General features: G+C 39.4%; 1 protein-coding gene across 12 annotated transcripts in view; it reads left to right on the forward strand.

The window, feature by feature from the left end:
- Nucleotides 1-12,524, forward strand: part of LGSN (lengsin, lens protein with glutamine synthetase domain) — a 126,456-nt gene that overhangs the window by 55,322 nt on the left and 58,610 nt on the right. For 4 of the 12 annotated variants that reach the window (XM_080388826.1, XM_080388832.1, XM_080388833.1 and 1 more), the window contains one exon: nt 6,640-6,711. In XM_080388826.1, the coding sequence (XP_080244952.1) occupies nt 6,640-6,711 (72 nt within the window). Of the gene's footprint in view, nt 1-1,244; nt 12,523-12,524 lie in introns of those variants that run through there. The other 8 variants (XR_013928353.1, XR_013928356.1, XR_013928354.1 and 5 more) reach the window with 6 other exon arrangements.

The raw sequence follows: 12,524 nt of genomic DNA on the forward strand, positions 1-12,524 counted from the left end.
ATTATTTGGCTTAGCGATCACAGCTGAAAAGCATGATTTTAATAAAGAAGTTGAATAAGTAGATTAAAGTAAGTTGCAGGGACTGCCTCATTCCAATGGTATAAACAAAGTAAACTAGTTTAATGAAGGCAAGATAGGTTATATTTAGCATGTGTATTATCATTACTGCATTTGCTTACTGCTTTACATTCATAACTAAAGTAGCCAAGATATCACAGATGATAAGAAAGATTATTTTTTAATTACCAGCTGATCTCCTTAATATATTTTTACAGTTTTTTCTGATGAAGTAAGGAGAGCTGTTGCTGTGAACTCTAATTCTAATTAGCATCCCCCAAACACACAGGAATTAATAATTTGTTTACAAGCTCCTATAAGGAATGACTGAGCTAATCACTTTGTGTATACCGCTGTGCAAGGACAAATCCACGCTCCTGTGAATGCCTGTGCTAACTACAGATTGATTTTATTGACTCAATTTTTTAGCATTAGGTGAAAGAAATGGTAGGAAAGAGACTGGTACTAGCATCTCAGGTGATGTGTGCAAGAGACATGTAAGTGCAGGGCTGAATGGGTTCCCAGGCTCAGAACTGGGAGGAATTTTGTTCAGGGGTGTAGTGGTCACAGACTGCCGAGGATTTTGGAGGTTTTCTGGTTTTGTTAAAATCATGCAGGTCTATTCCACTGGAAGTGCTGGAGGGAAGATGCTGGTGAACCTGGCTGCTCTTTGTCCCTTCTGCTGTGGCTGGATTCAGGTCTTGGGGACGGTCTTCTCTCTGAACCACCTTTGCTTCTTGGAAATCTCCAGCATGTATAAGTTGGCAAGTGTGAGAGCATTACTATGGGCACATGATTACTGGCAACTTTGATACTAATCAACAATCATATGTACCAACTGAACACTGATGCCATCTTCCTGGAGAAGGAACAGTCAATCTCACCGGGCAATTTATATGTAAAGGAAATCTACTGCTTTTCCTGTAGCCTTTAAAACTTCTCCAGGGTATTTACCTAATGAAGAGTTTAAAAACATTTGACCCCTGACCAAAGGTCTAGTTGTGTCACTGCTACCGCAGCCCCCAATGTTTGAAAGCGAGCAACCGCGAGCTCTCCGAGTCAGAGGTGGAGCAACAGGTCCCAGTACAGTAAGGTCTATTTAGTTGCATCTCATCATTACAACATTTATGCAGAGACAGTGTTGTATTGTGATACATTGACATGTTTTTTTTAAAATGTTTTTCCAGATGAATGACTAATCTCGGAAATCCGTGGGTTGCTTGGGATACAGGTAACCATGGTTACATTTGTTGCCTAGCGACACCTGCCTTATGCTGCTGAGCATGCTCCTTCCTGCTCATGCCACTTCTGTGCAACACAGCCCCATTCAACTGCCACTCCAAACCAACTCCCTTGACACAGAACCAGTTGTTTTGGGCTTACCCTGCAATCCAGGAGATTAGAATTAGAGCTGATGTTTTTATCTGAAAAAAGGAAAGAGGCAGGGGGGCAAACTCTGGTCTCTCTTATAGCAACATAAACCTGGTTGTGGCTTAAGGCAGGATCTGACTCAGTGTGTTGATATAAATCCTCTGTTGTGCTGTGAGACACAGGTTTGCACAGAAGTTCACTTGGGGCAGGATTTAAGGGTATTGATTAGTTTCTCAGCCCAGACACAGAACAAGTACTAACAAACAAGGGTTCTGTTCCTTTATTGGGTGAAATGCACCATTACTTCATTTAGAAACAAGTAATGCTCATTTATGTAATTTCAGAAACAGAAAATGCATTTATTTTATAAATCAGATTTTAAAGTATGCTTATAGAAAGGCTACAAGTGTGATTCTCCCAATTATGTCAATTTAATCTGAATTAATTGCAAATTAAGGAGAATAAATGTTACTGGACTTGGTTATGAAGGGTTTCCCAAATGTTGCTATTTTATGCATGTCATGACTCACCAGCATCCAGTCTTGGTATGCAGAGGTCTGCAGCTGATGTCACAGCCTTGGGTTCTGCATTTCAGAGCATTTTCTCAGAACAATGACTTGCAACCTCTTTTCACCTGAGTACTAGGGATGGTATTTGTGGTCTAGCTGGATTGCTTACACAAACAGGAGGACAAATTACTTATGTAAGTCAGGAACTTTCGGTGCAGTCTCATCTGTCTATCTGTAAATAGGGATGCCCTTGCCTCCCTCCTCGACCTTCCCCTCTGCAACACTCAACAAATCCATTGCCTTGCAGTTGGAACAGGCAAAAGAAAATAGTTTCTATACTTAAAGTCCTGAGTTTGCCCTTCCAAGCAGTGTTCTGCTGAACAAGAACTCCTTTAGGAGCATTCTTTCTGGGGTATCGATCTGTTTTTTACCTCTGGTATGTACAGGCGTGCAGTCCGGTTAATATGCTTTTGCAATAAATTCTTGAAAGCACCATTGTTAGTTATCCTTTGGTTAATTCTTGCTCATTACTTCCTTGAGGTTAATGCCACAGGTGATGTCTCTTACACTAAATCTTCTGGAGTAATAAATACAGTCATCTGTAGTGCTACATTATTAATCTGGTTCCTGGTTTGGGCTAGATCAGCTCAGACTCCTCCCAGCAGTTCTTGGGCACTACTTGCGAGTTAGTACAGGGTAGAGGTTACTCTCTCTAGGAAGTTTGGAAGTAGTTACCACGCTTTGGAGAAAGAGTGGTCAGTAGTGCAGACATGGGACATTTTGGTCTAGACAGTTTCAGAAAGAGAGGGAAGTTCTGGGCGTGTTTGATCTTCTGTAGTGTACTTAAACTGGTTTACTCCAGCAAGTGGTTGACTTGGCACCTCTTGAGCAAGTTCAGGCTGATCACTTTTTGCAGAAATACAGACAAGTATGGGACTCTCATTCTGCTATGTTCCCTGAGATCCATTCAGAAAATCAGAAACCTGAAAAACCTGCTGGCAGTTAGGGTGCAGATGTTGGTGGTTAGCATGCAGATGTTCTTCCACCGATATCTGTCATAATGAATAATAATGTTTCAGGGTGCTTTCCTATTTCTGTGGGCATGCCAGACTAGAAAGGACCACCTAGATCCACTGAACGATCTTCATCTGTTTTATCTGTTATTTCTTGTGTTATGATTAGATTTTTAACAGAAGGGGTCTTATAAAGCACATGGCAAAAAAAAAAGGGGGGGGGGGCAGGTTTTATGATTCAAGACTAGCCAATAAGCTCTACAGTTCAGTAAGTAAGGAAACAGCAATGGCCTTAGCCAAGCAAGGGGCCCATGTTGCCCAGTGTAGTGCTGGTATCATTGTACAGCGAGAAAAGAAGGGACTTCTTGCTTACTTGGAATGTTGTCCAGAATCTTTGTAAGAAGTCCATTTCTCCTTTATTTCTGTGCCTTTTTCAGAGCCTATTGAAACTTTCATTGCTTTTCTTCTCTTTATTTTCCATTGCAATTGTATGTCAGGACTACTCTCAAATTACACCCTTCCTCTGTGTATATCTGTATATCCTATTATTCTATGCTTAGCATTAGAGTTGTGTATTTTTCTTTTTACATGCTGTCCCTTGTAAAGGATTTCTGGTTGAATATAATTTGTTTTTCTGTGTTAATTTAGGATAATAGTTCCCCTTGCCTCATTTGCAGCCCACACACTGATGCAACTTCCCCTTGTTTTGTTCCCAGATAAGTATTGCCATAGTACTTTAATAAAATGATGTAGGACTGTTTACAAAAGAGTGCTTCTGTGGTATCTTACTGCTTTCACAGGAAGCTTAACAGCTTGCAGAACACTAAGTGGCAAATGTTTAGTGCAACATTATGCCAGCTTGAGGACAAACTGTTCCTCTCAGGAATGTTTTCAGGCTTAAATGAGAGGAAAATCCCTCTTGCAGAATGTGAATTCTTGGAGGCGGTGGGGAGTGACTGCCACTTCTTTGCCTTGTCAGCAGCTCCAGTTCTCAAGCACCTTCCAAGGCTTTTTTAGATCAGTTGTAGCATACGCTCAGCAGCAAGGAGTGATAAAGCTGTGGCTGGCTTTTCCAGAAGAGTGAGGATTCCCCTTTTGTGGATGAAGTAGGAAATCTTGAGCTTGTCTCAGACTGCAAACATTAGCTTGTGCCCACAGATACTGGGAGCTGCTGGGGAGGGAGGCACGAGGCCATGGCAAAGCTATTAATATGAGTAAGCAGAGACTAGCAGCATAGCTGAAAACAACGTGAGACACAACAATTCCAAACTTAAACAGCAATGAGTCAGACTGAAATGTGTGGCACTTCAGCCACAGATGCAAGTCATCCATCAAGTAGGTAAGAGGATATTAATGAATTAATGATTAGTTTGATGAAACAGTGAAAGGAATCGACTTTCGTACCATTCTCTCTGTTAATCCTCGTAAGTGGTAAAAAATCATTGCCAAGTGAGTGCTGCCCATCAGCAGTATTCTTCATCTCTGGACCTCAACCTCAGGTCAAAATACTCTGCTGGCTTTCTGTGGCTGTTGGCTCCTGGATTCATTAAAGGGGAACTGCTTGGCATTATCTCTAAGTGGATCCAAAACTTCCAGCGAGGTGGCCGAGCTATACAGTGGGCTGGAGCCTGAAGGTACAAAAGAACACATTGTGTGCTTTCTATTTTATATCCAGTCCTTGGGGCAAGGTGGCAACTGGGTGCTCTAAAGCTGACAGGGTACTCAGCTGATGCTGTGAATTTAACATAGGAAAAGTACAGTGAGCTGCAGCTTTTGGCTGTCAGAGTCCCAACAGTGTCAGAAGACTTTGTAAGGTCTGAATGAATTTCAGCCCTGGATGCCCCAGTCCTGCACCTCAGAAATATGGTCTAATAAGGAGGAAAAGAGAAATAGAATGAAAAGCTCGTCAGATGAAACCAGATCACATCTGATAAAGAAATGTCATTCTTTGTTCTACTAAGGGATGTCTCCAGTAAATCACGGGAAATATAGTCTGGCCAGGAAGCTGCATAGAAGAGAAAGTGGAGTAACAGCTTCTAGATCACAAGGCTCCTGAAGTCATAGTTAGAGTTCAATAGGTAGCAAAGAACACTTTTATATTTGTGGTAGAGTGAATTATTGTGTTTCAGTGTTTTTCATTAAAAAAACAATTATTCTGTGGAACATCCAGATTTTGCAGAAGCTTTGTTTGCCATGAAAAGTTGTTTTAACAAAATTCCTCCTTCATACATATGCATAGGCTTCAGTCATGCCTGATCAAGGAGGCAGGAACATTCCTCCTGGGAGGACCCACAGCCCATGCTGGTGTGCTGCTGGTGTGCAGAGGGACCATATTCTGTTCCAGGTGCCTAAGCTGTCTTCAGGTGGAGGCTGAGGGGAGCTGAGGCATTCCCAGGTTTCAGCTGGGTCAGGATATAGGTAGGGTCAGCCTGTGCTTTCAAACCTGCTCACTGGAAAGTGTTCCACAGCTTAAACAGCCAGAAAGCACCCCTTGGTCACTTGGCCATGAATTGATGACTTGATAGGCAAATTACCTTTGCAAACCAGCAACATCATAAGACTTTCTAGCGAAGGTATGCTGGCCAGAGATAGGCTGAGAACATTAATTTACATGACAATAAAAATATTCAGAAACCGACATTTCAGTGCTCCAAAATTTTTACCTTTATGTAGAACTTGATAGGTTGTTTTGGGGTTTTTTTTCCATGATTTTTTTTTTTTTTTTTATTCAGAACACATCAGTAATTTTCACTTCTGTGCTTCAAAACTGTCAGGCAAAATTGTTAGGCAGGTGAATTTCAGAGGGTTTATAGTAGTAGTAGGTTTATAGCTTATAGTTTGTAGTAGGTTTATACAGAAAGGATTTTAGTTTTTCAAGCACATAGAAGCATTTTGGGGAGGAAAGAACTAATTAGAAGATCCTGCTTGATACCTCTGGAACTAGACTGCAGACATAGAGTTTGGCAAGCTTTTGAGGGATTATTTGAAAAGTCCAAAAGATACTTTAAATCATGTGGAAATCCTTCTTCAAATGGAAATTGTGCCTTAGTAAAGAAAAAGGAAAGAGCACGGATGGTGAAATATTTGCTTTATATGTAAGAGGATGTACTGAAAAATGTAAAGAAAACATTACATAATCCATTTTTTCATGTGGATTTCCAGCACCAACGGTTATTTAAAGGTTTGGGTTTTTTTTCAGGTGATTAAACTATACCTGTGTTGAGTGATAGAAAACATCATAATGAGCACATATGATATGGCCTCTACTTCTGCTTGCATCCCTGGCAGCAGTTTATCTGTATTCATAAAAAGACTGGACTTGAAAATTAAAAGCTAGGTTCAAGATCTTCCTTATGAGAAAGTGAAGATTAAAAGGACAGTAGCTTTGATTACAGTACTATTCCTCTGTAAATTAAGTGTCTGAAGTTTCATTAGGTACAAAAGTGTCAAAGACGGAGGCATTTTCATAATGTTATTTTGTTTGCCAAAAACTAAAAATACATTTTTATTACCATAGAACATTAATTTCTAATGATGCTTCTTTCTTTGTGGCAGTTTTGCAATGGCTATGCCAACTTGTGAAACAAAATAAGAACAAGTATGCTAGTAAAATAAAATTTATTGGTTTGAGTTTTTTTCTTTAGTATCTTCTACAAGCAGTATCCATATTCCTGTGTCCTGTTCCCTAGATTCACTTATACGTGACATTAAGACTCCAAAGCAGGACTGCAAGAATCAACAGTAGTCTGGAAACAGCAAAGGTTAGTAAGTTTTTGTGCTGTGCTGTTTTTTCCTCATTTTTTTTTAGGAACACTTGTTACTGTTGGCACTTATCTAGCCCCCATGTAAAATTATCATGAACATGTGTGTGAAAATAGTATTTTTCATGACAGTCTACTGCAATGTCGCATATACCTTTATGATGTCAATGGAAAATAATTAATTTATGCTGTAGTATTGTGGTAGATAGTGACTAGTTAGTAGTAACTAACAGGTGTTTTATTGCTCTTCAAAGGTGAAAATCAGCAAATGAATGCAAAAAAGTGGTGGTGTTATGAATAATCCTCAAAAAATAAAAATCTTGTTTTCATGCAAATGTTTATTTTCATAACAATAAAAATGTGAACCATAATTAAAAAAACACCCTTGTAGCTACACCATAAAAAGAGAATGCTTTTCTCAAGAAATGTTTCCACAAAGCAACAGAGATTCTCTGAAAGAGTCATATTCAGTGCATAGCAGTGGATTTGATTCAGATAAGCAAAACCAATTACTAATTGTCATTTCTTGAACAGATTGGTTAGAGGTGCTCTTGTGTGCACTAGGTTCCCTGTCCCATAAACTAGTACAGCAATGAGATAGTATAGGCTATCTGCATCAAGCCACTTCTGATAAAATTCCTGATCTTAGTGGGGGAAAGGCATTGCAGTAGCATGAAGGGCTTTTGGAAAGGAGGACTCCCATAGGAATCCACAGTAATGTCTTTTAAATGTTGATATTGCAGCTATTTATTAGCTCCAGGCACAGGATGTCTGGTGCAAGCCATAACAAAGTCTCAGGGTTGTACAGTGAAAAATCTGTTTTCCTAAATATTCATGAAAGAATTTAATACAAAAGCCTATCAGCCAAAAGTTTGTACCATAATAAAACTTTTTAAATCTCAAATATTTCCCATGTTCCATGGTAGCGTTGAATCTCCTTGACTGATTAAATAGGTTCACAGGTTAATGAGCTCTAAGAAACCTTTGTTTTTCATCACAATCCTGTAGTATTTGGTTTCTTTTATGTTCTCACTTTAGGCTTAGTTATAAGACTGAAGAAAGAAGTCAAAATGAAGAACATCTGCCTGAAGGCATCCAAACACACACCACAGGCAAACCCAGAAAAACAGGCTGAAGATATGAACAGTCTCGCGTAGAAGTAGCCATGACAGATGAGTCACCTCCTTCAATAAATAAAACCTGAGATCAGGACTGTATTATCTATCCATAGATTAAAACAGAACTAATAAACCCCTTCAGAACAACGCAAAAAGCTTTCAGGTCTGGACAGTGGTGTGTTGGAAAAGATGCTTTTAAACAGGCATTAAACATAAACAGCAAATAGCAAAGCTTCTTAAACTGCCAAGAAAGAAACCCATAATGTTGTGTTTTCAGTCCTTGGAGCGATTGACTGGCAGGGACAGAAACGCAGTGTTCTTCAGAGGGTTCATCCTGCCCCTGGAACTTCATCGTAACTATAAACAAAGGAGCTGAAACAGGCTAAGCAAACAAAACTAGAAACAATTTCTTCTCTTAAAATTCGTATGCAAGTTAAAGCACATTGAAGAAAGAATTTTGTTTCATTTGTTCTCTGCTCTCCTGCCATTGCCTAGTAACATTTTCAAACAGTACTGGCTACCACTTGGAAGCAGGATTAGTAGGAGGACTGACTTTCTTCCCTCAAAGAAAATGCTGGCTTTTCAGTGAAGAATTGAATGCTGAAGGTCTGAGCCAGACCTCATCAATTTTCAACCTCAAACTTTTATGTTTAAAACTTTATTTTTTTTCTTTTAATGTGGAGTGCTACTTCTGTGCCTTATGGGAATTGCAGCTCAGGTGCTTGTATCCCATTTTCTTTCATGATTTTTAGTGAAAATGCAACATCTCACATGAAAAATGATTGCATTTTAGTGTTCAGTTAAACCAATTTTCTTTTGGAAACAAACCAACCAAACATCAAAACTTTTCACATGGCAATGTGTGTTGGAGTTCAAGTTTGCGATACATGAAACATGTAGCCTCTGTTAGCCACTTGCAAAGCTGTGGTAAAAGACACTCAAAATTCACCTGACTTGGATGTTATCAGTTCATATAACCTCATACATATAAAACAAACACTGTACCAAAAATATAATTTAGGGTTAAGCTGCACAGAAGCTAGGGATCACTACACCTATAGTTGCCTCCAAAACCTACCATGGGAATCCATTTCTACATTAAATGTAAGAGGCAAAAAGGGGAACAATAGGATGTGATTACATAATTAAAGACTGTATTGAAATGTAATTGCATGAAGGAACAGAATAAAAGTTGCCAGGAAATCATTTATCTGACGTTTCCTAACTTCCAGTGTCAGTCTACATTCCCCGACAGATGGTCACACACCAGCTGTGGTGCCACAGATTTATGGCTAAAATAGTAAATGACAGCAAAAGAACTTGCAACCTAAGTAATATTCTTTTTGCCTATGGGTTTTGAAGTTGATTCCTTAGTCATTGGCTTGAAAAGGTGACTGCAAACTTTTGTTACATGACGCTGTAAGAACCTCCATCATCAGATTTGAACCTTCAGTTGTTTTTCACAGCACTAATGTCAAAGCTTGAAAGAGCTGATATTTGGACAATAGGAGTCTGTTACTCCTTGTGGGAATATCAGTCCATGTGCTAGTGCTCAGATGCCCTCACGAAGGAGAAAGAGTAACAAACACAGTGATTCCTCTGTGAATTTTTGCTCTGTGTGGGACTTCGTGATTGAGGATGGATAGCTGTGGCCTCCTTTCAAGGCATGGGTGAAGGGATCTTACTCGTTTTATCATGTTTTCCATTCCAACCCCTCACTCGGAGTTGGAAGTCCTTGACCTTGCTGTGTGGTTGTGCAAGGAAGCGTGGGGTTGGTCACATGCTGAAGGAGGCTGTTCACTGGGTGAAGTGAGATCCGCTTCTCATTCTTAGGCACAAAAAACGCTCAAGCCTGTGGGATGTGGCTCAGCTCCCTCTCATCAGAATTCAGTGACAACTCCTACCTTACAATATTTGTGTATTTAGTTATTTTAGTATTGCCAAATAGCAAAGATTTGGTGGAGAAGATGGTGTGATAAGAACTTCTCAGAGGAGATGCAATACTGTTTTGTAAGAGTTGTGGAGCCACAACCAGCCCCATGTGGCAGTATCTTGTTGAAACAATCATATGAAGATTACTGCAAAGGCTAAAAAAAATATAAGGAGAAAAGACCTTGAAAACTACAGTTATTTCTACGGAATTCTTTCAAAGATGCTGCAGTGCAGCTGTGCAAAGGACTCCTCAACTCTCCATGTGGACACTGAGTCATTCTGATGTCAAATGTCCAAAGCCTGCAGGAAATTGCAGGTTTGTTGTTGCAGAGTCATAGTACATGTACGTCTTGCTAACTTCAGCTGGCATACAGGAAGGACTGACATGCATCTCTCACTTCTCTAATGTCTCCTTGTTTCTCACGGGTTGGGAGGACTGTGGTCTGCTTTGGACATATCCTGGAGAATATTACTAGGAATACCCTCAGATTATGTTTATTTCCTGGTTGCTTCCTGAGCTCCTAATTAAAATGGAATGCTAAGTGGAGAATAAATTAATATTACATAGAATGGGTCATTAATAGCCTTTTAAATTTCTCTGGTATTTCTATTAAAAGATCCTTTTCCTTGCTGCAATAATGGAAAGAGAAGAAGCAGGGTTAGAACTCTGTCTGTTATGTGTGGTGCGAGCAGCACCACTTATTATGCACCACTGAAGCCAGCCTCAATTTCCATTACACAATACTGGGTTTAGTTGTTTATACCTTTCTGAAGCACTGAGTTTAAGCCAAAACTTTTCATACCCTGCCTGTGCCCCTGGCTGAATTCCGTAATATTTCAGCCAAATAATTCATCTCCTTCAGTGAATGAACCTAGAAACAAAGCGCCGCTTTGGTCATGTTAATAGTTCGAGGTCTTTTCTGTAAAATTCTGCAGCACCACCCTGCTTTGAAGCAGGGATTTTAAGTTTGGTAGAGAGATGGCTCTCGTCAAAAAGAAGCCTTCCATCATGCCTGCGAAAATCCTTCCAGATTTTTTCAAAGTCTTTGTAACGATGTCAGTTGCGATTCATACAGGTTCAGGAAAATTGCGAGAAAGCTGTGACTTCAGGCTTTTTAGATACCTCCTACAAAACTAAGGATCATTGCAAACTTCATTGTTACTTTAAGCTGTTACTTTACCCTTAGCTGACCAGATGTGTTATGTATGCTTTCCCCAGAGAGCGAATGTTTCAATCAATGACTCTGGGGGAACTCGTAAAAGCCACTTCTAACCTATGCTGGCTTTCTGTACACAGAAGGAGAAGCAACATAGAATAGTGCTCAGCTGAGAAAAGAAAGAATTGCGGAAAAGGAGATTGGTGAGGTGGGGTCTGTGAGGAAGAAAAAGAATAAGACACAGTTGCATAATGGAGCCACGGAGCTTAAGATTTCCTGGAGGCTGACTGTGGAAAGGGTGCAACCCTAGGTTTTAGGGTCAGAAATGAGCCTGGGAGAAGAGAACAGGGATGACCAGGTGAAGAGACCAGAACAAACATGCTGGGAACATAGGCTGGGACTAGGAGAATAAGGAAAGAAGTAGTGCCTTGAATTTTGGAAGGAGAGACAGATGAGGGAAAGAAAGAGGTTACAGGAAGGAAAGTAGAGCAATTCTTAAAGAAGAAATAGTGGTAAAGTTGTTGTATAATATTTTCTCTGGAGGTTGGAACTCAAGACACTGGAGATTCTCCTTTTTCTCAGTACAAATATCTATGGAAACCTAGAGGGAAAATTTAGGATGTTTATCTGCAGTTACAAAGACTGTTATATCTACATACACACCACAATACTGAATTAAGTCTACATAGAAAACTTTCATTCTAGCTTTATTTAACTTCTGGTTTTCTGATGCTGAAAATTTTAAAACTGTTGTTCTGTATTTTTACAGTGTTTGTGTTTTCTGTGTAGCTCAATAAGATTTTCTTCTATTACCCCAACACTGCAATAAGTATCACAAGGTCAAGAAATGCAATCAGTGTGCTTACATCCCTTGCAAGTAGTTAATTCTTCTTTTATCTTCTTGTCAAGGAGGGATTTGTATATTTTTACTGGTGTACTGTTTTGGCAGGTCTTCCTTCCTCTCTTGTATGTTTACACTGCACACTCATCTTGTATAGTGAAGTTGGCAATGATTCGTAGTTTCTGTGGGATATATCTAACAAAATGACTTTTTTTTTTTTTGTTTTTTGTTGGGGTTTTTTTATGAATAAAGATTGATGTACACTGCATGAAGTTTAATTGTACTTGTATTGTGTTATTCTGGGGCTTTACCTGGTATATTTGCATGATTCCATGTACAATATCCAACTATTACCATATTGTGAAAAACATCAGGAAAAAATATTTTTACTGATCAGTATTATTTGTATATTGGTATGTCTTGGAAGAGAGTCAAAGTGGAAGATTTAATTAGCATGGAGAATAGATAGTGAGATGAGTTTTCTACCTGAAATTCATAGTTATAAATCCAACCCACATAGGTAGTGACCAATGATTTTTATGACTAGTAATAATGTTTTTACCTAGCTGTTAAGAAGCAATTTATAAAAACTTACCTAATTTATAAAAGAAGTCGCTGCCCTGATATAAAGCATTGCTGGCACTCATTTTACCCTGTTCTTCATCTCCTAGAACAAGTAAGGAGGGAATATTTACTCTCCATAGCTCCATAGCTCTCCCAACAAGTATCTGTCTGAATGTGCAGATCCTGGGGCAGTGTGGTGCA

Source organism: Falco punctatus, assembly GCF_963210335.1.
Source record: "Falco punctatus genome assembly, chromosome: 5".
Taxonomy (NCBI): Eukaryota; Metazoa; Chordata; class Aves; order Falconiformes; family Falconidae; genus Falco; species Falco punctatus.